Source organism: Sus scrofa, chromosome 6 (assembly GCF_000003025.6).
Source record: "Sus scrofa isolate TJ Tabasco breed Duroc chromosome 6, Sscrofa11.1, whole genome shotgun sequence".
In the NCBI taxonomy this organism is placed as follows: Eukaryota; Metazoa; Chordata; class Mammalia; order Artiodactyla; family Suidae; genus Sus; species Sus scrofa.
Genome location: NC_010448.4, coordinates 264,715 through 288,838, shown reverse-complemented (window position 1 = coordinate 288,838; position 24,124 = coordinate 264,715). Strand labels below are relative to the sequence as shown.

At 59.1% G+C, this 24,124-nt stretch overlaps 1 protein-coding gene across 7 annotated transcripts in view; it reads right to left on the bottom strand.

Annotated features, from left to right (window-relative positions):
• FANCA (Fanconi anemia complementation group A) overlaps nt 1–24,124 on the bottom strand; it is a 46,953-nt gene that overhangs the window by 11,321 nt on the left and 11,508 nt on the right. For 3 of the 7 annotated variants that reach the window (XM_005653229.3, XM_021097002.1, XM_021097001.1), the window contains exons 7-29: nt 19,593–19,705; nt 17,922–18,004; nt 17,497–17,530; nt 17,082–17,148; nt 16,718–16,830; nt 15,774–15,850; nt 15,450–15,591; nt 15,104–15,237; nt 13,877–13,984; nt 12,095–12,190; nt 11,904–11,963; nt 11,117–11,205; nt 10,135–10,195; nt 10,001–10,050; nt 8,134–8,210; nt 6,284–6,391; nt 4,343–4,482; nt 3,959–4,029; nt 3,671–3,767; nt 3,409–3,596; nt 2,317–2,413; nt 1,118–1,297; nt 284–357 (exon numbers count right to left, since the gene is read on the bottom strand). In XM_005653229.3, coding sequence (XP_005653286.2) covers nt 284–357; nt 1,118–1,297; nt 2,317–2,413; nt 3,409–3,596; nt 3,671–3,767; nt 3,959–4,029; nt 4,343–4,482; nt 6,284–6,391; nt 8,134–8,210; nt 10,001–10,050; nt 10,135–10,195; nt 11,117–11,205; nt 11,904–11,963; nt 12,095–12,190; nt 13,877–13,984; nt 15,104–15,237; nt 15,450–15,591; nt 15,774–15,850; nt 16,718–16,830; nt 17,082–17,148; nt 17,497–17,530; nt 17,922–18,004; nt 19,593–19,705 — 2,259 coding nt within the window. Of the gene's footprint in view, nt 1–283; nt 358–1,117; nt 1,298–2,316; nt 2,414–3,408; nt 3,597–3,670; nt 3,771–3,958; nt 4,030–4,342; nt 4,483–6,283; nt 6,392–8,133; nt 8,211–10,000; nt 10,196–11,116; nt 11,206–11,903; nt 11,964–12,094; nt 12,191–13,876; nt 13,985–15,103; nt 15,238–15,449; nt 15,592–15,773; nt 15,851–16,717; nt 16,831–17,081; nt 17,149–17,496; nt 17,531–17,921; nt 18,005–19,592; nt 19,706–24,124 lie in introns of all 7 variants that reach the window. The other 4 variants (XM_021096998.1, XM_021096999.1, XM_021097000.1 and 1 more) reach the window with 2 other exon arrangements.

Genomic DNA, 24,124 nt, shown 5'->3' with positions numbered 1-24,124 from the left:
CTGCTCCTCGGCAAGAGGGCCCGCTCGGGCGTGGACACGAGTGCACAAGGGAGCCCTGTACGCGCCTCATGCACCCCAGCGGTCTCCTCCTTGCTGCGCCTAGCTTCTCGAACACTCTAGAAATATCTGGCAACCAGTAGGAGCCCAGAAAATGGCTCTTGAATAAAATTGTACTCAAAGAGTGTGTTAAACTGAACATTGAGGATAAAATGAAAAACCTGCACGTGAAGACAACACAGAAAATCGTAAAATGTTTCAAAGGGCAGATCCTGCAGACACGTACCTTTCAGTGTCTGAGAGAGCATCGACTTCAGGCTGAATCTCCAGCTCCAACAGTAACCAGTCTCTGTAAGTCAACTGAGAGAAGGACCAAGCTGACGCTCGGCAAGGCCAGCGTGCAGACCCACAGCTCGGGCGGAGGCCGTGCGCCTGTGCCCATCTCAGCCTCAGGGCACTGCCACCGTCAGGCTGGGGCTGCTCCAGGAGGCCTCCCTGAGAAGCTGCCTAAAACCGTCCCACATTGGTCCTTTCACCGACTTCCCGCATGGCTGCCTGGATCTGGGGGACCCCAGGCCCTCGCCCCGCAGGTCACTTTCTGGGTCACAGAGGGCCAATAACCACGCTTCATGGGACAACTGCACACATCTGTGCAGACTCATGTCAGGTGCAGCACGTGTGTGTGAGAGCGTGTCCCAGGAAGACGTGTGCATGTGCAGCACACGTGCGTAAAGGCCGGAGCCGGGCCGCGCCGGTGGGGGCGCGTGTGCACAGCGCCCTCCAGGGCAGCCATTGCACCTTCTCGCCCTCAGGCGCAGTCAGAGCCGCTCTGTGTCACTGGTCAGTTAACAACACAGGAGCTGAGAGGGGGACAGTGCCGCTGTTTCCGCTAAAACCACAGCAAGTGGGTGAGCGTCCAGGAGGTAAGGGACCGGGAGCAGCGACACGGCCCGCAGCCCAGAGCGGCTGCGCTTCTGGTGACGAACTCGGGGGCGCCGGGCCACCATCCGGCAGACCCGTGCGAGACACTGCGGGGCTGGCAGGGCAGAGGGGCCTGCCTGTCTCACTCCTCGCAGGCGGTGCACACCCATGGGGTCCTGGGGGGCAAGGGGGGACGTACTCGGAGGCCGTCCTGCTCCAGCAGCTCCCGGAAGGCTCCCTGCTCCCAGAGGCAGAGGGCGGCTCGCTGCCAGTCCACGGAGGGCAGGCACAGGGGCTGCCAGCCAGGGCCGGCCGCGTCTTCTGCCCCGGCGGGGGCATCTCGGGCTTCGGGGAACAGCCTCAACACGAGGAACTGGAACTGGAGCGGTGGGGGGGGTCAGGAGGCTGCGCCCAGAGCAGGGGTGCCTGAAGGAGGGGCCCCAGGGCGGGCAAAACGCTCTCTCGCGGACAGGCGGAGCCGGCCGCTGTGCCTCAGGCAAGCCCCCCGCCTGTCACTGTGCCCTCGGGCCAGCCCCCACCTGCCACGTAGGGCCAGCACAGGTGCCCAGAGGGGGACGTGGTCCTCCCAGCCGAGCCACCCCCCGTCGATCTCCAGCCCACACTGCAAATCCAGGGGCCTGGCCTGAGCCCCACCAGAGGACGGGGAGCCAAGGTGCGGCTTCACTGGCCAGCAGGGCCCGGGAGTCTGAGGGGAAGCCTGGAGCTGAGGTCAGGTTTATCCCTGATAGGAGAGGGTCCTTCAAGCTACAGATGGACTGCGTCGCCGCGGCAAAGTCACCTCCACGGCTGACGCTGAAGATTGTAACACGCAGCCCTAATTCTTCTAATAAGTGTCACGAGCACTCATGGGGGGGGCAGGCCTTAGAGGAAGTTTAGGATTTTTCGTGGTCCTTTTTGGACCGCCCCGTGGTATTCAGAACTCCCGGGTCAGGGATCAGATTCAAGCCGCAGCTGCGCCTCACTCCACGGCTGTGGCAACAGTGGATCCATAAACCACCGTGCCAGGCCAGGGATCAAACCCGCATCCCAGGGCTCCCCAGCCACCGTCGATGCCACTGCACCACAGCGAGAGCACTGAGGGTCCTTCTTTAAACGGTAAGACACTTTCTGTAGATACTTATCTTTTCCCTAATTCAGAAACATCAGCATCTGTCTTTTAAAAATGAGGAGGGCAACTGCGGCTGTCACCGCCCACTGTCCTCTAAACCAAGAGGGAAAGGCAGCCTGTGTCCAGCTCGGCAGGCGGGAGGGCAGCCCTGGGAGAGCCTGCTGCAGACGGCAGTGCGGAGCAGCCAGGGGTGGCCACGCGGGCCTCTGACTAGAAGCTGCACAAAACTACGTGACAGGAGAGCAGAAGAAGCAGCAGGGCAGACTCACCTTTTTTATAAGGCCTGGGGACAGACAGCTACGCAAAACCCCACGGGACTGGGAAGAAAACTTACACACAGAATAGGAAATCGCTGCTGTGCAAAACCTGAAACAGATAACAGACGTGCTGACACAGCCACGCGATCCGTGCAAAGCAACGGAGGGAAGCGTTCACTCCACCGTGAACTCGGCTCCCACGCTGACGCCGGCAGGGCTCAGCCACAGCTCCAGCCCGCTCCTGCGACTCTGCGACTCGGGAGGTAAAGAGCCACAGACACAAGACAAGGCAGGAAGCCAGGGGGTGCGGGGCTTGCGTTCACCTGAGTGCAGGCAGACCCCCGCTGCCCCCGCCCGAGACGACCCTGCCACCAAGGTCAGACTCAGCCCGTGCCTCGCGTGGCGGGCTCTGAAGCGGGGCTGCTGAGAACAGGGGCTGCCCCCGAGGCCTGAGAGGCAGCAAGTGGAGGAGGGCAGACTCCTAGGAGCCTTGTCTGTTTGTCCCCGTGGATGGTGGGGACGCCTGGTGGGCGCTGGTCTGGGGCCAGGTTCCCACGCTCGTCCCCCACCTTCCCAGGGTCAGCTCAGTCCATGGGCTGTGTCCCTCCGGCCAGCAATGCCCAGGGGGCCACCTGGCCCAGTCCTGAGCCTCTGGGCCGTGTCCCGCGTGGATGCCCCAGGGCTCGGCCCCCACAGTGGGTGGGGACCCTGCCCGGGCAGCTGCCCTCACCCCACAGGCCCCAGGCACACGGCGGGCGGTGAGTGGAAGGCGGGCAGCAGGTCTCGAAACGCTGCACGTGCAGGACTGTCCCCCGAAGCAGCCACCCACTGCAGGGGCACCCTGCCATCCACCCAGAGGAGGAGGGCCACCCAAGCGCCCGGGGCAAACGAGGCCGCGCTCACCACCCACCCAGAGGGGAGTGTCGGCAGCCCGCAGTTGGCGGCTCGGGAGGCAGGGCCAGAGCCTAACTCGCGCTCACGACCAGAGTTACCGACACGCGGCAAAGCACAAGCGGGTCAGGCTCTGCGGGGAGCAGGGCCCAACGGCAGAGACCGCACTGGCTGCTCCTGCCCAGCAAGTGTCCCTCTGCGCAGGGGGCTCACCTCAGACACAGGGCCCAGGCCTCCGGGGTCCCGCAGGGCAGGAGGCAGTCGAAGAGCTCGGGCACAGGCAGGGGCCGGGCAGGGCCCGGGGGGCCGGCGCACACGGCCGGGAGCGTAGACGCGGCCTCGCCGAGGTGCACGGCCAGGGCGGCCAAGCCCAGCACGTGGGAGGCGCTCAGGCTCGGGCCCTGACAGGAGGCAGAGCCTGAGTGGGCGCGGGCACGGGCGGGAGCCCACCTCCCAGCCCGAGGGGGCGCCTCACCTGGTGGCGGAGCAGCTGGCAGAGCCTGGTGAGCACAGCCGGCAGCAGCCCGTGTCCACACAAGGTCCTCACCAAGCGGGCGGCCCAGGGCCCCTGCCTGCTGGGACCACAGAGACGGTGGCGGGGCCGCACTGGCCCGCATGGCCCTCCTGGGGCCCAGCAGACGAGCACCGGGCCGCCCAGAAAGCACCAGGCTGTGCCCCAAACCCTCCCACCTCCCTGCCTGATCGGTCGGCCCCACCGCCCCCGCCCCAGGCCCTGAGCCGCTGGGGGATGCCCGGCCTCTACCTGTCGGGCGGGGCGAGGCAGGAGGCGGCCAGGAGGTTCTGCGAGAAGGCGGTCAGCAGGAGGTCCACGACCTGGCGGGAGAGAGCGCTCAGGGCCACAAGCCTGATGGCACCACAGTGCCCCTCGGATGTCAGGGCCACGGCCAAGCCCCCAGGACTGCAGGCAGGCCTGTCTGCAGAGCAATGGGCACGAGCCCCCAGTCCCTAGATGTGACAGCCGGGCATCACTGCGGATTCTCCAGCAGAGCCGGCTCACAGAGCTGTCTCCCGGGAGCCGCAGTGGCCTCAGCGCAACTCCGGCCGACGCAGAGGCCGTGCGCAGACAGGCCAGGGCCACGACAGGAGCTTCCCAGGCAGACACAGGCGCGGACAGGCGTCTGCTCACCTTCAGTTCCCGCGGAGGCAGCTCGGGGGTGCGGACACTAAGCTGGACTGTGGCCACTGAGGAGCCATCCTCGTCGTCCTTGCTGAGGCCCAAGGCGGGACCCAGCCTGTCAGAAACCACAGCCATCCGAGCAGACAGCACTGCAAGGGTGGCCGGCAGGGTGAGGCCACACTGTCCACGGGCCCTGCAGCCGCCTGTTCGTCTTGTCCACGGCCTTTTCACAGATCATGCGATGGCCAGAGCCCTGGGGCATCACGAGCACCCACCTGGAGTCCCCACCCCCTCCCACGGCCCAGCCCGCACTGGCTCCACGGTCTGCAGACTGGCCTGAACAAACAGTCAGCTGTCAGGCTGAAGTGCTGGCTCCACAGAGGCAGCAATGTCCGCAGGGACACGGTCAGCAGGAGGGGACTTTGGAGAGGCCACACCGGCCACCAGATGACACCCTCGGCTGCCCTGTGGTGCCCACTGCCCACCCTGACAAGCGGGGTGGGGCTGCATGTAACCTGTCACTGCCTGAACCTGCCTCCCCAGGCCAGGGCTGCCAGGGACGAGCGCGGACTCCCCGCGTATGTGGGGCTGTGCAGATCTTATGCATTCACCTCATGCCTTATTTTTTTGATGTTTCCACAGTGGTTTATCTACAGATTTTTCAAACTGTCACTTAACTCAAAAAATTCTCCAGGGAGCTCCCGTCGTGGCTCAGTGGTTAGCGAATCCGACTAGGAACCATGAGGTTGCGGATTCGACCCCTGGCCTTGCTCAGTGGGTTAAGGATCCAGCGTTGCTGTGAGCTGTGGTGTAGGTTACAGACGCGGCTCACATCCCGCGTTGCTGTGGCTCTGGCATAGGCCGGCAGCTGCAGCTCCAATTAGACCCCTCGCCTGGGAACCTCCATGTGCCTCAGGAGCGGCCCTAGAAAAACAAAATGACAAAAAAAAATTTCCAGGAGTTCCTGTGGTGGCGCAGCGGTTAACGAATCCGACTAGGAACCATGAGGTTGCGGGTTCAGTCCCTGCCCTTGCTCAGTGGGTTAACAATCCGGCGTTGCCATGAGCTGTGGTGTAGGTTGCAGACGCGGCTCGGATCCTGCGTTGCTGTGGCTCTGGCGTAGGCCGGTGGCTCCAGCTCCGTTTCAAGCCCTAGCCTGGGAATCTCCATATGCCATGGGAGCGGCCGAAGAAATAGCAAAAAGACCAAAAAAAAAAAAAAAAAAAAAAAATTTCCAGGAGTTCCCTGGTGGTTCCATGGGTTAAGGATCTGCCATTGTCAATGCAGCAGTTCGAGTCGCTGCTGTGGCACAGGTGTGAGCTCTGACCTAGGAACTTCCACATGCTATGAGTGCAGCAAAAAAAATTTTCCAATTTATCTACTGAAAAAAAGTCTACACAAATTAAGTAGACCTGGACAGTTCAAATGTGTTTCTGCCATGAGGCTCTCAGACAAGTCCAATAAATTCATAATAAAAATGCAATAAAGTTACTAGGTAAAAATACAGCTTATTTTTTTCTGCATTTCTCATAAGACAAATCTGATAAAACTGCAGCTAGTATCTTCTCACAAGCACTGTGCACGGTTGAAGATCCAACTCCAGACCCAGCTTCTTCTGGGGAGGGTCTGGGCCGAGCAAGGCCCGGGAGTGCTACCAAGAGCCAGGCATGCAGGTGGAAGCCCCGCTCCCTAGGAAATGTGGCAGTTGTCTTCCGCTCTGTTTGTCACCTGCCCACCGAGAGGCCAATGAGCAGAAGAACCACCTCGTGCCAAGGAGCTGGGACAGCCTGTGTGGACAGGAGGAGGCCAAGCCCTCCACAGCCTGCTGGTCTGCAGCAAAGACAGGCTGACCGTGTCCCTACAGGGCACCTACCAAGAGCTGTGAGCACGGCTGGACACCCCCCTACAAAACACCCACTGCGGACACCCTGCCAGCAGCCCGAGCCTCACCATCCTGCTGTGTGGGGTCCGAAAGCGAGGCCCTGAGCTCCCCCAGGGCCGCTGTGAGCAGGTCCAGGGGCTCCTCTGCACAGCTGTGCTCCGCCTCCGATCCTGGGGCTGCGACAGAGACAAGGAGGCTGACAGGGAGCACCCGGGCCTCTGGCCACAGGACTGACCCCGTCCCTGGGCTCTGCGGAGCGGGCACGCACAGGCTAGGACCCAACCAGGAGCGAAGGGAAACCCACTCCCCTGATGCTGGGTACCGATGGCACATCAAAAATTAAGGAGTTCGGGACTTCCCGTCGTGGTGCAGTGGTTAACAAATCCGACTAGGAACCATGAGGTTGCGGGTTCGGTCCCTGCCCTTGCTCAGTGGGTTAACGATCCGGCGTTGCCGTGAGCTGTGGTGTAGGTTGCAGACGCGGCTCGGATCCTGCGTTGCTGTGGCTCTGGCATAGGCCGGTGGCTACAGCTCCGATTGAACCCCTAGCCTGGGAATCTCCATATGCCGCGGGAGTGGCCCAAGAAATAGCAAAAAAAAAAAAAAAAAAAAAAAAAAAATTGAAACCACTATAAAGATGTTTAAGAAAGACCATGATTTTACACACATCACCACTGCAAGAGTGAAAAGCACTTATGTGACCAAAAAAAAAGAGCAACAGCAGCAGAGGGAGGCTGGGCAGGGAGAGCAGAATTACAGACGGACAGCGGTTCAGCCCTTTTCTCAAACTCTTAAGTAACACTGTGTTCTTACCACAACAGGATGGTAGAATCAGTGCCCAAGAGGGGGCAACCAGCCCTCCACGGGCACGCAAAGGGTTTGCTAAAAAAGTTGACCCGTCTGGAGTTCCCGTCGTGGCGCAGTGGTTAATGAATCCGACTAGGAACCATGAGGTTGCGGGTTGGATCCCTGGCCTCGCTCAGGGGCTTAAGGCTCCAGCGTTGCCGTGAGCTGTGGTGTAGGTTGCACACGAGGCTCGAATGTGGTGTTGCTGTGGGTGTGGTGTAGACCGGCGGCTACAGCTCCCATTAGCCCCCTCGCCTGATAACATCCACATGCCGCGAGTGTGGCCCTAGAAAAGGCAACAAGCCCCCCCCAAAAAGATGATCTCTGACAGAGGTGGCATTAGAAAACATTCTACAAGGCCCCAAAAGTGGAGCCATGGGGCGGGAACAGGAGGAGCAGGGCTTTTGCTCCGCAACACACACAGCCCTACGGCCCTTGGCGCCCCGTCTGCGAGATGCTTCACAGCTGCAAAACAGGTGGGGTCTCCCAGGTTGTCAGAAACACGGGACTGTGGGGGACGGGTCTGGCAGAAAGAACTGGAAAAGCCCGCTGCCTCAGCCAGCCTGGCCCACCCTCCAGGCGCCACCACTTCAAGGCTCCTGACAGCGCCTTGCTGCTGGGCCCAGGGCGGGGACGGCCTGCCCCGCTGCTCCAGGCCCAGCCGCCCCCCGACGTGCTTCCGCACTCTGGGCTCAGGCCTACAGCACTGGGCACTAGAGCAGGACGACCCCAGCCGTCCTGAGAGCCAAAGGGCTGCAGCAGACGCCCACCAGGACAAGCTGTAGAGCCAACACCATGCAAGGGCCGGCTTGCTCACCCCAATTTAAAGCATCAGAAACCACACCACCAGCTCAGTGGGTCAAAGACAGTCTGGAGGACGTTGTGCTGCACGTGTGCTGCAGGGACGGGCCCTGCTATGAGCCCAGAGGACTCCACAGGCAGCCCCCCTGTGTCACGCCATTCCTGGGCCGGGCAGCCTCTGAAGCCACAGCTGCAGCCAGACCCAGCATGACATAAGCAGAGCACCAGTGACACGGCTCGGCTCGGGGACCTAGCAGCCCACTGTCCTCACCTTCTGGCTGCTTCTCGCCGGCAGTGGAGCAGGCTTGGCGGTAGGCGGAGTACAGGGATGGGGGGATTTTATCAGCTCTGGATCAGGAAACATGAAAACAGTCAATCCTGTTAAATTCTCTGTTCAAATTAATTCTCAGGCTTACAGCTCCAGAAATTATCATAACACAGAAATATGCAATACAATAAATCTAAGTGACCCTGCTTTTAGGAAAAACCATCACACACGCGGATTCAAATGGTCCCAGGTGCTTCATGATACATCGGATACAAACACCTGCCAACGGAGGTTTTTGCTGCGTAGCCAGATTATCAGTGAGTTTCACTTCTCTACTCGAATTCCGTAATTCCCCAGTTTTAAAAGTGAACTTACATTTACTTTTAATGAATGACGCCAAGAAAAACAAGCAAAATCAGTGTCATTAAAACACAAGGTGAGTCCCCTCTGTGGTGGGTCAAGGATGCGGCATGGCTGTGAGCTGTGGTGTAGGTCGCAGATGCGGCTTGGATCTGCGTGGCTGTGGCTGCGGTGTAGGCCGGCGGCTGTAGCTCCGATTGGACCCCTGGCCTGGGAACCTCCGTATACCACAGGTGTGGCTGCAAAAACACAAATCAAAGAAAACAAGCCCTGTGAGAAGGACACGGGGCATCAAGAGGGCAGGGGACCAGCTGGCACATTCTCACGACACAGGGACAAGTCCAAGGACAAGAGCCGCAGAGGTGCGCTTGGAGAGCACAAGCCACGACTGGCCACTGACAGACGCGCGGATGGCGTCCTGGATGGCAGGACTCGGAGCCTCCGCCACGGGCTGTAAACCATGCCCGTGAGACTCAGACGCAAGAGCAAAGACACAACTGTGGTCCAGAGTGAGGCAGGGGCGCAGCCCGGAGGCTGGACCTCTAGCTTAAATAACAGAAACCAGTGCAACTAAGTCGAAAAGGCAGGATCCCGGCCTGAGCATTAAGAACCTGGCAATGCCAGGGGCTGGGCTTGTTGCTAGGGTGTGGGTTTGATCTCTGGCTCAGGAACTTCCACGTGCTGTGGCTGCAGCCAAGAAAAAAAAAGACAAATTCAAGAAAAAGCAATTCAGACACAGGGGCCACCCCTGTGACACTGTCTGCGAGCTACACCACAGCTCCCGGGAACACGGATCCTTAGCCCACTGAGTGGGGCCCGCGTCCTCACAGACACCAGTCAGGTTTGTTACCGCTGTGCCACGATGGGAACTCCGAAGTCCGACTTAGTTTTCAATTTCTGCCAGCTCCCGGCTCCTGGGGGAACTCACGTGAGCCGGCGTCGGGACCTCCGTTCTCCACTGGTCTCCACCCCCCAGATCAGCTCAGGGGAGCCTCCCCTCCTTCTCCTTCTTTGCATAAAATCCCCTCACTGCACAATGATTATGTAGCAAAATCACTACTTTCTCTAATTCCAGACCAGTCATCCTCAAGGTTCTTGGAAAAATGCTCAGTGGTATTATTCAGATTCAAAGAAATTTTCTTTTGAAGAGCTTAACCAATGCACACAGAGCCATTTTTTTTTCTGTGTGACTTTTTTTTTTTTTTTTTTCAGGGCCACACCCGTGGCGTATGGAGGTTCCCAGGCTAGGGGTCTAATCAGAGCTGTAGCCGCCGGCCTACGCCACAGCCACAGCCACGCAGATCCGAGCCGTGTCTGTGACCTACACCACAGCTCATGGCAACACCAGATCCTTAGCCCACTGAGTGAGGCCAGGGATCGAACCCGCAACCTCATGGTTCCCAGTCGGATTTGTTTTCATTTTCTAAGACTAAGACACCCATGTGATCGCACACCTCTCTACCGAGGCACCGATTCTTGCTCGGCCGCCCCTGCAGAGGCAGCTGCTCACCTCCGCAGGGCCTCAATGAGAGCCGCCCGGGCGTCCTCGACGGTCGGGAGCTGAGAGAAAGCCGAGACTGAGAGGCACGTAGGAGCCCTCTGCTCTGCCGACCGGGCCCCAGGTCCCCCCAGACGTGTACTGACCACTCTCGGGGTGAGCAGCGCGGGGAGGAAGTGCGACAGGTAGTAGGGTCTCCGGAAAACGCTGCAACAGAGGGGACGGCTCAGGACGCCCACCGCCGGCAGGAGGACAGGCGGCACGGCGGGAACGGCCGCGGGCAGGGGGCCACCTTCTCAGTGTCTTCTCCACTGCTCCGGGACCCTGCACACTAGGGATCACGCACACCCAGGGGAGCGGGCGTGGGTTCAGCCCAGGCCATGGGTTGACCGTGGACAAATCGGTGTGGTTCCTTGGGCAACACCTGAACAAAGCCAGTCCACACTGGAAGCAGCCAGAATTCGAGAGGCTTGGGGCCACAGGGAATTCGGCCAAACTGGCTGTTCTCCCTGTACTGGTTTCACACTGCTCACTAAAGAAGGGGTGACCGAAGACATCATCGCCGGGAGTTCCCTGGTGGCCTAGGGGTGAAGGATCTGGCATTGTCCCTGCTGTGGATCGGGTTCCAGCCCTGGGCTGGGAATTTCTGATGCTGCAGGTGTGCCCCCCAAAATTAAATAAACAAAATTGAAAATCATCATTGGAGAGTTCCCGTTGTGGCTCAGCAAGAACAAATCTGACCAGCATCCATGAGGACCCAGGTTCAATCCCTGGCCTCGCTTAGTGGATTAAGGGCCCAGCGTTGCCATGAGCTGTGCTGTGGGTCGCAGAGCTTGGATCTGGCATTGCTGTGGCTGTGGCCAGTGGCTAGAGCTTTGATTTGACCCCTAGCCTGGGAAACTCCATATACCTTGTGCGCAGCCCTAATAAGCAAAAAAAGAAAAAAAAAGAAAAGAAAACTCATCATTGCTAGCTAGCCTCAGTGACCGTCTGGTCTCTCTGAATAGCTCGAAGTTCAGGGCAACCTGGGCTTTTCCAGAGGAAGTGCAGGCCATGGCAGGGGCTCCCCTCGCTGGGCCTCCCCCGGGACCCACGTGGCACAGACACCCACAGGCTGCTCGGCCCCACCTGGCCTCCATGACGGCAACAGGAACCTTCCCCGTGTGTTGAAACACCGAGACGGCCTTCTCCACATCCCGGGAGGCTTGGCTGTGGGGCTGGCTCCAGGTGGGAAGAAGAGAAGATTTAAAAAAGACAGAACAGAAAATAAAATAAAATAAAATACATACAAGACAGGACAGGAGCAGAGCAGGGTTCCGTCTCATTGAGCGAGACCAGCAAAGGCCCAGAAAGGGATTAACCATTGCTGCTGCCCTCAGAATGTTCAAAGCCAGCGACGAGGGCAGCTGCCCTCCCCAGGCTCCATCCACACCCGACTGTGCCCGACGGGGAGACGAGTCCCGCGAAAGATTCTTCAGGCGGCAACGTGCAGAGACCTAGGCTGGGGCACTCAAAAAACTACAAAAGGGCAACTTGTAACCAGAAGTAGCTCTTAAACAGAGAACTATGCTAAATACTTTAAAATGTTCAGCCAACAGCGAAGCAGCCTCTCGAGGGGCTCTTCAGAGACCCCCAAGGTTGACGTCAGAGCGTCTTAGGAAGCACACAGCCCGCAGGGCCAGCTGACCTCTAACTCCTCGAGAAACACGACTCTGCCCACCACCCGTCTGCAGAGCACCGGGCAAGCCAACCGCACGGCGGCGGGGGCTGCGGGAAGAGGGGTTCCCGAGCGGGGTGACCCCGCGCTGCTGTCTGAGCAGCACACACGACCCACAAATTCAGGAGAGCGCCCCCCGGCCACGCCAGAGAGACAGGCTGAGATGCTCGGAGCGCACACGCGGCCCCGGGACGTTACCTCCGCCATGTCCCCCGCCGCCGACACATCCTCGTAGAGCCCCATGGTCTCCACGGAAACCTGCGAGGACGAGGACGAGCGCTCGGTGGGAGGCCGGGCCGGCAGGGCAGTAGGGCGGCAGGGGGCCAGGGGGCGGGGCCAGGGTGGCAGGGGGCGGGGCCCGGGTGGCAGGGGGCGGGGCCCGGGCGCACCTTGAGGTCTGCCAGGCGCGTGCGGGCCAGAGCCACGTAGTCGCTGAGGAGGGTGCGGTGCTTGCTGGGAACCAGCGGAGGGTGGAGCATGTGCACCTGTAGGCGAGGGGGCGCGTCAGCCTCGAGCCCGCCGGACTCCGGCAAGCGCCTGGGGGGGACGAGAGAAGGTGCCCGGAGGAGCCGAAGACCACAGGGCAGAAGCAGGAGGCGGCCTCGGTGGAGGCCCCGAGGTGACTGGGCTCTCGGCCGGGGGAAGCGGGCGGCCTGGGCAGGGAGGGTGCCAGGCGGGTGTGGGGTCGGGGCGCACACACGCAACCTGGGCTGCCTGATACATCCCAGGCACGCTTTGAAATGAAAGCTTTGGAGTTCCGTGATTCAGCCGTAATGAGCCAACTAGTATCCATGAGGATGCGGGTTCAATCCCTGGTCGCATTCGGGGGTTAAGGATCCAGCGTTGCCATGAGCTGTGGTGTAGGTCACAGACACAGCTCAGATCCCTTCATGGCTGTGGCTGTGGTGTAGGCCAGCAATTGCAGCTCTGATTTGACCCCTAACCTAGGAACTCCCATATGCCACAGATGCGGCCCTAAAAAGACCAAGAAAGAAAAAAAAAAAAAAAAAAACAGGAAAGAAAAAAAAGAAATGAAACACAAGCTTCTTTTTTTTTGGTGGCCACGCCCAAAGAATGCGTAAGTTCCCAGGCCAGAGAGGGAACCCACACCACAGCGGTGACAACGCTGGATCTTTACCCTGCTGAGCCACAAGCGAACTCCTAAAACACAAGCTTCTTAAAAAAGAAGGTGAGAGTGTCCCCTTGTGGCTCAGGGGACTAAGGACCCAGCACTGTCACAGCTCTGGCGCAGGTTCCCTCCCTGGCCTGCAAGTGCAGCCAAAATTTAAACAAGCAAAAAAGGTGAGATTCATTTCCCAAGTGCTTTAACCCACAAAGCAAATGCTGCGTGCAATTATCTGGTTAAAAAAGAAAGCTTAGGAGTTCTTGTTATGGAACAGTGGAAAGGAATCTGACTAGGAACCATGAGGTTGCAGGTTTGCTCCCTGGCTTTGCTCAGTGGGTTAGGATCTGGTGTTGCCATGAGCTCTGGTGTAGGTCGTAGATGTGGCTCAGACCTGGCATTACTGTGATTGTGGGGAGGCCGGCAGCTGCAGCTCCAATTCAACCCCTAGCCTGGAAACCTCCATATGCCGTGGGTGCGGCTCTAAAAAGCAAAAAAAAAAAAAAACACTTAGAGCAAGGCATTTTTCAATCACGGGACTAATAAACATTATGACTTAAAAACATAAACTGGAGCCGTTCCCATTGTGGCGCAGTGGAAGCGAATCTGACTAGGAACCATGAGCTGTAGCTCCAATTTGACCCCTAGCCTGGGAACCTCCATGTGCCGCGGCTGCGGCCCTGAAAAAAATACATGTAAACCACACCCAGAAGTGATGGCCACGGCTGCAGGGGACACATCCTCCAGAATCCCCCCCTCACTCTGAAACTACATCACGTTGTACACCCGGACACGGGCCCTCAGACGCCCGCCCGCTTGCTGTCTGTGCGCGGGAAGAAGCCTGTGTGCGAGCGTGCAGACCGCTCTGCCCCGGGCTGGACACTGCGCCCACGTTCCCACTCCTACCGCCGCGTGGACGAGGAACTCAGCTGCCTGAGGACTGCCCCGGACACCCACCAGGGCAGCACGTGCGCTGCGTGGCTGATGCCTGCCGGGGTGGGGGCCGTCCCCGGACGGGGGACGGAGCCCACGCTGCCGCAGCCCTCACCTTCAGGTACTGGGGGGCCTCGAAGGGCACGAGGTCAGACAGGAACTTGAAGAGGAAGACCAGCGCCTTCTTGCTGCAGCCGTGGTACCTGGCACTGCCGAAGGAGGCCTGGAGGTGGAGGGGCGAGAGGCAGGTGGCAGGACCTGCTTAGTGGCACAGCTTTGACCCCTGGCCTGGGCTTCTGCATGCCATGGGTATGGCCAGAAAAATTTTTTTAAAGTTTATCTCTGTAGGAAATAGACGATGACCTGTTTTTGTAACCTCGGAGACCCGACTATCAACCCGCCTCCATGAACTCAGGCCCCAGTAGGCACAGCCATTCCACTGACTCCCACAGGCATCTAAGCAGAAGACAACCCTGCAGAGGCCGAGGCGGGGACCCTCGGGGCAGCGTGCCCCCATCACAACAGGAAAGCAGGAGTTCCCGCTGTGGCGCAGCAGAAACGCATCTGACCAGGAACCACGAGGTTGCGGGTTTGATCCCTGGCCTCACGCAGTGGGTTAAGGATCCTGCGTTGCTGTGGCCTAGGCTGGCAGCTGTAGCTCAGATTCGCCCCTTAGCTTGGGAACCTCCATGGGCCTTGAGTGCGGCCCCACAAAGAAAAAAAAAAGAAAGCAGAACATTCTGGGAACAGGTGATTCTGAAAATTACCAACAGCCTGCAGAGAGGCGCAGATGGCTCGCGGCAAGGCCCTCGGCACCTCCCGGCTCTTGTGAACAAATATGCCGATGGCCGGACAGAAGGCAGACCTTGTCATCAGAACCTGCACCCATGGGACACAAGGCTGCCCCGTGTCACCTGCCATCAGAGCGCTGGGTGGACTCCGCTAAGCCCTTCAGCACCAGGACCATGGACATGGCCAGGGAGCCCACGTGTGTCCAGTGGGGACAACTGGACAGCAACGTGGGGCCAGGAGAGCACAAGGCAAGGCTGGAGCTCTGGGAGGGAAGGAACCATGCTCATGTCCCTACGGCCACGCTGGGCAGAGCGGCTCCACTCCACACGGGAAGAAGGCCACAGCCACTCCACCCAAAACCCCCACAAAGAAGACCTGCGACCTTCAAAGATGAGGGCCTGCAGACGCCCCGGGGACAGGCTCGGCAGGCCCAGGCAGGGCAGCAGCAGGGGGCAGGGAACACCCCTGGCACAGAGGCCCCTGTGGAGCCAAGCACGGGGCGCAGGAGGACCTAGGGCCTCGGGCCACGAGGGGAGCACAAGCGGCTCACCTGGAACCAGTCTGCATAGGGCGGGAACGCGGCGGGGCCCTCCTGTGCCGCCTGCCGCACCACCAGGAACGCGGAGACCATGCTGTCCAGGTCGCAGCTCTCAAACGCCCGGGCCAGCAGCCGGGCCACCCAGCCTGGGCGAGTCCGACCGTCAGGGCTGGGGTTCGGGACCCAGGGTCGGGGTGGCACACGGGAGGGGTTGGGACGCAGGGCGAGTGTGGGTGGAAGGCGATGGAGGGCGATGCCCAGGGGCTCGCTCACAAACGCCCATCCGCACGAGAATGACACACACACAAGCACGCACGCGTGCACACACACGGAACACACAGGGCTCCCCCAAGCGCACCGTTAACCAGCGGCTGTGCGTCCGGCAAGCAGATCACCAGTGCAGACACACAGGACAGCACGTGCTGCCAGTTCACCTCCTGAGTTTCCAGAACCTCCTGTAAACGTGCAACCAGCTCCTCGGGACTCAGAACCACGAAGAGCTGAAACGAAAGCAGGCGAACTGGACCCTCCCCACCCGCTCCCCGCTGGACACGAGCTGGGACTGCTGCCAACGGTCGGGGAGGACGAGGGACACGTCGGCCTCTGGACGCCACTGGGTGCCTCTGAAGCGGGTCTCCGACCACCCACCCCGCCCGGTCCCGGCCCCCGCCCCAGGCAGCACCTTGCGGTACAGGTCGCTGAGCAGCGGGTGGGTCCTGGCGAAGCACCACTCTCTCTGCATTTGAAGAGCGTCAGACACTTCTCGCCGGAGGAGACACAGAACCGCCTCGTCAATAACCAGCCAGAGCTCCCGCATCGAACCCTGTTTGAAGCTGCACTTTCCCAAGGCTAAGTCCACACCACGTGTCCCATGTGTGTCAGCGAGTGAGGGTCTGTGCCAGCCGTTGTCACGTTTGCTACAGACACTCGGTCACCAAGTACATCCCACAGCTGCTGCTGGGACACCCGCCTTGTGAACGCGCCATCGGCCAGGACACCGCAGAGGGCGGCAGCTGGGGCAGCACGGACGGCCTGCGAGGCGCCTCAACTGCACGCGCAGTGCCACTGCGAACAGGGCAGCGCCGAGAGCCGCTGGTGGGACACACACGGCGGAAAAGGACTTTAAGGAGGCCACACGCCCACGTGAGGAAACGCACTCGTGGCCACAGGAGGAGCTGCGGGCTGAGGGCAGTGCTCTGAGGCCAGCGAAGGAAGGACTTTGCCTTGACGCCACGCCACTGAATTCCAGCGTCTGTCTGGGAAGCACCACTTTTTTTGTGTGTGGCTTTTTTTTGCCTTTTCTAGGGCCTCACCCGCAGCATATGGAGGTTCCCAGGCTAGGGGTCCAATCGGAGCTGTAGCCGCCGGCCTACACCACAGCCACAGCAAGGCCAGATCCGCGCCACGTCTGCGACCTACACCACAGCTCACGGCAACACCGGATCCTTGACCCACTGAGCGAGGCCAGGGACCGAACCTGCAACCTCATGGATACTAGTCGGATTCGGTAACCACTGCGCCACGGCGGGAGCTCCCTGGGAAGCACCACTTTTAAGCCAGGGGATGCTCCATGGCAGGCAGTGCGCTGCTGGGGCCAAGGCCGGGGGCCTGGGCGCAGGGACCCACCTTTCAGCACAGGCCTGTGGGTGAGGATCTGGGTCAGGGTGTGACAGAAGAACCGCTTTGGAGATTCTGTAGAAATGATGCTTTGATACGTGTGTCTGCCGAACGTGCCGAACCTGCAGAGCCGCAGAAAGAGGCTGGGGAAGCAAGCCGCCTCCAGGGTTCTGCCTGCCCACAGCACAGAGGTGCCGGCAGGCGGCAGGCCTGGGGCTGGGTCGCAGGTTCCCCAAGCGCGTGGCCGTGGGCCCGGGGGCGGCCGCAGGGCAGGCAGGGTGGCCCTGGAAAGGCGGGCACGGCCCACCATCCTGATGGTGCGGCAACAGCGGAGGTCACAGGTCCTTCTCGAGGGACCCGCCCCCGGACTCACCAGCACCTCACCGCCTTGTACGCCGCTGACGCCTCCTGCAGCCCGGCCGCCAGAGCTTCCAGCGCAGCTGGGGCAGAAAAGAGACCTCAGGTATGACTGTCCAGCAGCAGCAGCCCCAACCCGGCGTCTGAGGACAAGGTGGCGGAGGACACGTGCGTTTACGGGCTCCTCAGCTTCCCACCCTGACGGCACAAGCCTGTCAAGCTGCCAGTGTCTCGGGGGTCCCGGACTCAGGCCTTAAAGATCAAGCACAGCTCAAGGGCAATGAGAAGCCCCCAAACTTAGAGCAGGACAACGGTGGAGCCCGCTGGGCAAGCGGGCCCCAAATCAAAGCACGACCGGGGCCTGCGGGGGCCAGGACGTGAAGGCCCAAGCCAGGAGGCACAGCGGGACGGCCTGGCCGTGAGCCACTCACAAGTCAGCATTCTCTGCAGGACATCAGCCGCGATCTGTGGGGACAGAAAACGCAGTTGCTCGCATGCGACAGAAACAGCAGCCTTGGGTTCGCGAAGAGCCCGACGTGAGCAGACCTGGAGCGGACAGGCGGAGGCCGCATGGCAGAGCCCCTGAGGACAGCTCTGCAGGACGGTCCCGCGCCCCCACAGCCTCAGCATGGCACCGATTCTGGACTGGCAAGGCTTTTAGCCCCGAGGGCTTGGGAACAGAGGCCTGGGGAGAGGCCACAGCCCAGGGCCCCGGGACCACACCCGCCAGCACAGCTGACGTCCCACAGACGCCGAGGAACCGCACCGGGAGCCGAGCCGCACCGGTGCCCGCCGCCAGGCAGAACTCCCCGAGAGGAAGGGGAATGAGGCCACCACAGCCTCGCCCTGCGCGCACCTGGGTCACCGGCTCCGGCTCCACAGTGCTTCTCGGGTCCACGTTTTTCGGGAATCCTCTCAATACAAACATTTGCACAAAACCTGAAAACCAAGGAACCAAAGCGTTTCCATTCACCGTGGCCCCTGGGCAGCCGGGAACCCCACAGACCACCAGCTTCCCAGGGCCCAGAGCCGAGCTGTGCTGACACCAGCTCCAGACACCGAGGAGCCCCAAGGCCAGGCTCCCCAAACCCAGCCAGCCACAGCCTCCACTGGCCTGCTATTCTGCTCTGGAGACACAGGTTTACGGGAAGGGCTTTCTCTCGTCAAACAAACACAACGGACTAAGGCCGTCTCGCGGGCCTTCTCTCTAGCTGGTCCTCCAGTCCCTGGAGCCGCTACATGGAGCGGGTGACGCAGGGAATGAACGCCCGCCTTCAGGGAGGACAGAGCAAAGCGCCTTAGAGTTAAGAGGATGTCTCCCTGGGCCTAGAGATCAAGGAGCTGGCAGCGTCACGGCTGTGGCTCAGGTTTGATCCCTGGCCTGGGCGCTTCCACGTGCTGTGGGCATGGCAGAAAAATTTTAAAAAGCCTCTGTCAAATTACAACCTGAACTTCATCTGAGGGAGCGCCCATCATGCTTCATTGGGAACAAACCCAACCAGTATCCATGAGGATGCGGGTTCGATCCCTGGCCTCACTCAGTGGGTTAAGGATCTGGTGTGGCTGTGACTCAGGCCGGCAGCTATAGCTCCCTAGCCTGGGAACCTCCATGTGCCGCAGGTGCAGCCACTGAAACATAAATAAACTTTCTCTGAGACCGGAGTACAGGACCGAGGGCTCATGACGCAGGCCACCAAGAAGGTTTTAAGAGACAGAAATCCACCTTTTGCAAAGAAAAGCGGTCCAGGAGTTCCCTTTGTGGCGCTGCAGTTAACAAAACTGACTAGTATCCTTGAGGACATGGGTTCAATCCCTGGCCTTGTTCAGTGGGTTAAGGATCCGGCGTGGCTGTGGCTGTGGTGTAAGCCGGCAGCTGTAGCTCCGATTCGACCCCCAGCCTGGGAACCTCCACATGCCATGGGTGTGGCCCTAAAAACAAAAAATAAAAAAAAAGACGAAACAAGAAAAGCGGCCTACGAGCCACCTGCAGGGAGCACACAGCCCTTGTCTGTCTCCATCTGAGCGTGGCCTCCATTCCTCGGGACTGATGGGCACAGCGGCAGGGGTGAGGCCCACCCTATGGAAAGGTGCCAGGAAAACACGAGGGAGACGCCGGCCAGGTGTCCACGGCCAGGCGGCCCTGTGTGCCCAGGGTCCCCACAGGGAGGTTCAGACGCCAGCCCTAGCTCCCACTCTGCTCCTTCTGCGCAGTTTTGAAAATGATGCTGCAGAGCTGAGCTGGGGACAGCCAAGCACTGGACGCTGCTGCCTGGCCCCGTCCTGGGGCCCTCACTTCCCAGAGCGGGGCTGTGGGCCGAGGGAGCTGCCCTCCCACCACCGGCAGGTCACAGCTGCATTTCTCAGGCAGCAGCTCGGCCCCGACACAACGATCGGGTAGGCCGGCGCCATAGCTACAGTCTCCACGTGACCCACGACAGCTGCGGAGACGGTCGCCGTGTGGGGACCGCTCTGCTCCCGCTGACCTGCAGGGACCTCACCCTGGAATGTGCCTCGCTCGTTAGCTCACCGGTCAGCACAGCTCTGGCGACGTCGGTGTGCGGACTGGACGCCTCCATCTGCTCGCAGAGGTGGTACAGGCTCCTGGAGAGCCAGGTCCCCGCGGCCTGGACGTCAGCGTGGCTGTGGACACAAGCACACGGCTCAACCCAAACCCATTTCGTTTCCATCCACACTCACTCCACCGGGAAGCTCAGGCCAGCAACGGAGAGCCAACACCTGCTTCTGCGTCCCGCCCCAAGTTACAGCAGGGCCAGCTGACACACGACGGTGGCCACCCACAGCAAAGATGGTCATTTTATGCAGCGGGCCCTCGCCGTCCACGGGCCTGGCGTTCTGCACAGGGCTGACCGGGCTGCACGCCCCGCTCATCACGGGAGCAAAGACACAGCTGGCGACTCGGGTTAGGACAGGCTCTTTGGATAAAGTGTTTGCTTTAGGGGAAGGGGGGCAGGGATACGTTTGGAGTCTGGGCTTAACAGATACAGATCATTACACATAAAACCAACAGTAAAGACGGGCGGGACAGCACAGGGAGCTATACTCCTATCTTGTGACAACGGAAAAGAATCTGAAAAGAATGGACGTAGATGTATAACGGAGTCGCTTTTGCCGAACACCCGAAACACCGTCAATCAACTATGCATCAACGAAAAAAAAAAACTCTTAAAACTCGTCATTTTTCACCCAGAGTAGCTTTTGCTGCTGTTGGGCAGGCACGTCCGTTCAGTAATAATGAATGAGAGCGGCTGTCGGGGGCCGAGTGCCACACTCCGCGTGACCTTTGAAGCGTCGTCTGGGGGCAGAGCCGTGGGCCCAGGACGCCTCGCCTGCCTCACCGGCCACGCCTGCATTTCCCTGGCGACCGTGACGCCGAGCTGCTTCCCACGTGCGTGGCTATGCGTAGACAGCCTTCAGAGAAACGTCTACAGAACTCCTTGTCCTGTTTGTAATTGGATTATTTTATTTATTTATTTATTTTTTTTGGTCTTTTTGTCTTTTGTTGTTGTTGTTGTTGTTGCTATTTCTTGGGCCGCTTCTGTGGCATGTGGCGATTCCCAGGCTAGGGGTCTAATTGGAGCTGTAGCCACTGGTCTACGCCAGAGCCACAGCAACGCGGGATCTGAGCCGCGTCTGCAACCTACACCACAGCTCACAGCAACGCCGGATCCTTAACCCACTGAGCAAGGGCAGGGACCGAACCCGCAACCTCATGGTTCCTAGTCGGATTCGTTAACCACTGCGCCACGACGGGAACTCCGGATTATTTTTTTGATAAAGGATAGGAATTCTTCTTCTATTCCATACACTGGATTCTTGTGAGATGTGTGATTTGCAAACAATTTCTGTGCACCATCTCTGCCTTGCCTTTTCTTTTTTGAAGTCTAATATGGACGGAAGTTCCTGGGCCAGGGATCGAATCTAAGCTGCGGCTGTGGCAATGCCAGATCCTTTAACCCACGGCACTAGGCCAGGGATTGAACCCACACCTTGGAAACGATGCCACCACAGAAACAATGCCAGACCCTTCACCTCCTACGCCACATCGGGAACTCCTGAAGTTTTAAAATCTGATCAAATCCAACAGATAAATTTTTCCTTTAGCTGCGTGAATCTTAGGTATCATGGCCAAGAAACTACTGCCTGATCCAACTTCGCGTGGCTTTTCTTCTGGGAGTTGTATGGCTTTAGCCCTTTCGCGTAGGTCAGTTAACTGCCGTGTGTGGTGTGAGACACGGGTCCAACTTCATTCTTCTGCATGAAGACGCCCGCCTGCCCGGCCCATCACTGAAGAGACCTCTCTTCCCACTAAAAGCCAACCGATGGAGTTCCTGCGCTGGTGGAGTGGGTGAAGAACCCAACAGAGTGTCCACGAGGATGCGGGTTCGATTCCTGGCCTTGCTCAGGGGCTTAAGGACCCACTGTTGCCACAGCTCTGGTGTAGGTCGCAGATGCGGCTTGGGTCCTGCGTGGCTGCGGCTGTGGTGTAGGCTGTCAGCTGCCGCTCCGATCAGAACCCTCGCCTGGGAACCTCCTTGCGGCTCGGGTGCGGCCCCCAACACAAAGGAAAAACCGCAAGCAACCACAGACATAGGAGCTTCTGTCTACTCAACCCGCACGTCTGTCCTGCTGATACTGCACTGCCTCGATAAGTGCGGTTTCTAGTAAGTTCCGAAACCACGATGTGGGATTCCGCCCGTGTTGCTCTTCTGGAAAGCTGCTAGCTCTTCAGGGTCCCCTGCATGCCAGGATCAGGATGAGCTCGGCAGGGTCCACAGAAAGGCCGCTGAGACCTGGACAGAGGCTGCCCCGGAGCACAGGCTGCGCTGGGCAGGCACTGCCAGCCTGACACGATCATCTAATAATCCGCGAACACGGAAAGTCCACTCATTTGGGTCCTAACTTCCTTCGATGATGCTTTCCAGTGTTCAGTCTTGTTCTTTAACTTTATTCCTAATTTCCTCTTTTTTTCCGGCCATGCCCACAGCAAGCAGACATTTCTAAGGCGGGGACTGACCCGAGGCCACAACAGTGAGGGTGCCGCATCCTTAACCTGATGAGCCACCAGGGAATTCTCTAATTTCCTCTTTTTGATGAGATACCGCGTGGGAACGTTTTGTTATTTCACGTTCAGATTGTGCGTTGCTCTCATATAAAAACGTCGCACCTGAGGTCTGATGCTGGTTTTGTATCCTGCAAGCTCGCTGAGCTCACTCGAGGGCCCGGAGCTCTCTCTGGCGAATGGTCATCTGCAGGTGGCTTCAGCTGGGGCGCTGACTGGTCTTTGCGGCCTAAGCCCCGGCTAGAAACCGCGCTGACGGTTTCTAGAAACTGTGAACAGACGCGTGAAGCCTCCTGACCGCAGGCGAGCACTCAGTCCCCTCACTGAGCTGTGACCGTGTGGTTCTCACCCTGGGCTTGAGCAGCTTGAGGAGCTCCGGGCCTCCGGGCGAGCGGCCTCGTTCTCATGAGGCAGCCCCGGATCTGGTCACCTGCCCCCAACCTGCTGAGCCCAGCTGCTGCCGCGATGCTGTTAATACACCTCGCTTTCGGGCGTTAGACCGACCTCGCACTTGGGGACGGTCCTCTACAGGGGTTCCCTCTGCGCGTGTGGCTCGATTCTGAGCGCAAACGTCTGGAGGCTTTTCCCTTCGCGTGTGTCACGGCCGCGGGTGCGTCTCTCACCTCGCGGCACCTTTGTCCGGCTTTGATGTCGGGGCTTTGCGGGGCTCCAGGCGAAGGTGAAAATGGTTCCATCCGTCTTTGTTTTCTGGAAGAATTTATGAAAGAGCAGAAATTTCCTCCTTAAATGCTTGGTAGGAATCACGGGAGAAGCCAGGGCCTGAGATTTTCTTGGTGGGAAGATTTCAGGGAGGAATTCAATTTCCTTGCTACAGAGACACTCAGAGTTCCTTTTCATTTTTAATTTATTTTTGGACCACCGTGTCCTGCAGCTTGAAGTGGGAGCTCAGTTCCCACACCCAGGCCCGAACCCAGGCCACAGGAGGGAAAGCAGCACGTCCTAACCACCAGACCGCCAGCGAACTCCCCGACCTGCTGATAAGCCAGGGCAGTATTCCGCACCTTTCCGGAAATCCACACACTTCATCTGTTTTCAAATTTATTGGCATAAAATCATTCACAGTGGTGCCTGTTCCACGATGGGAACTGCTCATTCTGGATTTCAGCCGTCTGTGTCCGGTTTTCGTAGTCAGTCTAGCCAAAAGTCTGTCCGTTTTGCTGCTCTTTTCAGAGATGGATTTTGTGTTTCACTGACTTTTCTCTGTTCTCTGCTTAGTTCATTGGTTTCTGCTCTTCCTTCTGCTTCCTCTGGCTTTGGTTTTTCTCCCTAGTATCTTAAGGTCAATAGGATCCTGATTTGAGGTCATTCTTTTTCCTCTTTTCTTTTTTTAAGGCCACACTCACAGCACATGGAGGTTGGCAGGCTAGGGGTCGAATCGGAGCTACAGCCCCCGGCCTACACCACAGCCACAGCACCTCAGGATCTGAGCCACGTCTGTGACCACAGCTCACGGCAATGCCGGATCCTTAACCCACGAAGCGAGGCCAGGGATCGAAACCGCAACCTCGTGGTTCCTAATCAGATTGGTTTCTGCTGCGCCACAATGGGAACTCCTCTTTTTCTTAATATAGGCTTTCCTAAATATAAATTTCCCTCAAATTCAACAACAACAACAAAAACAACTCAATCAAAAATGGGTAAAAGAGGAGTTCCCGTCATGGTGCAGTGGTTAACGAATCCGACTGGGAACCATGAGGTTGCAGGTTCGATCCCTGGCCTTGCTCAGTGGGTGAAGGATCTGGTGTTGCCGTGAGCTGTGGTGTGGGTCACAGATGCGGCTCGGATCCCGCGTTGCTGTGGCTCTGGCATACGCCGGCGGCTACGACTCTGATTAGACCCCTAGCCTGGGAACCTCCATATGCCGCAGGAGCAGCCCTAGAAAAAAGGCAAAAAGACCAAAAAAAAAAGGTAAAAGAACTAAATAGACATTTATCCAAAGAAGACATATGAATGGCACA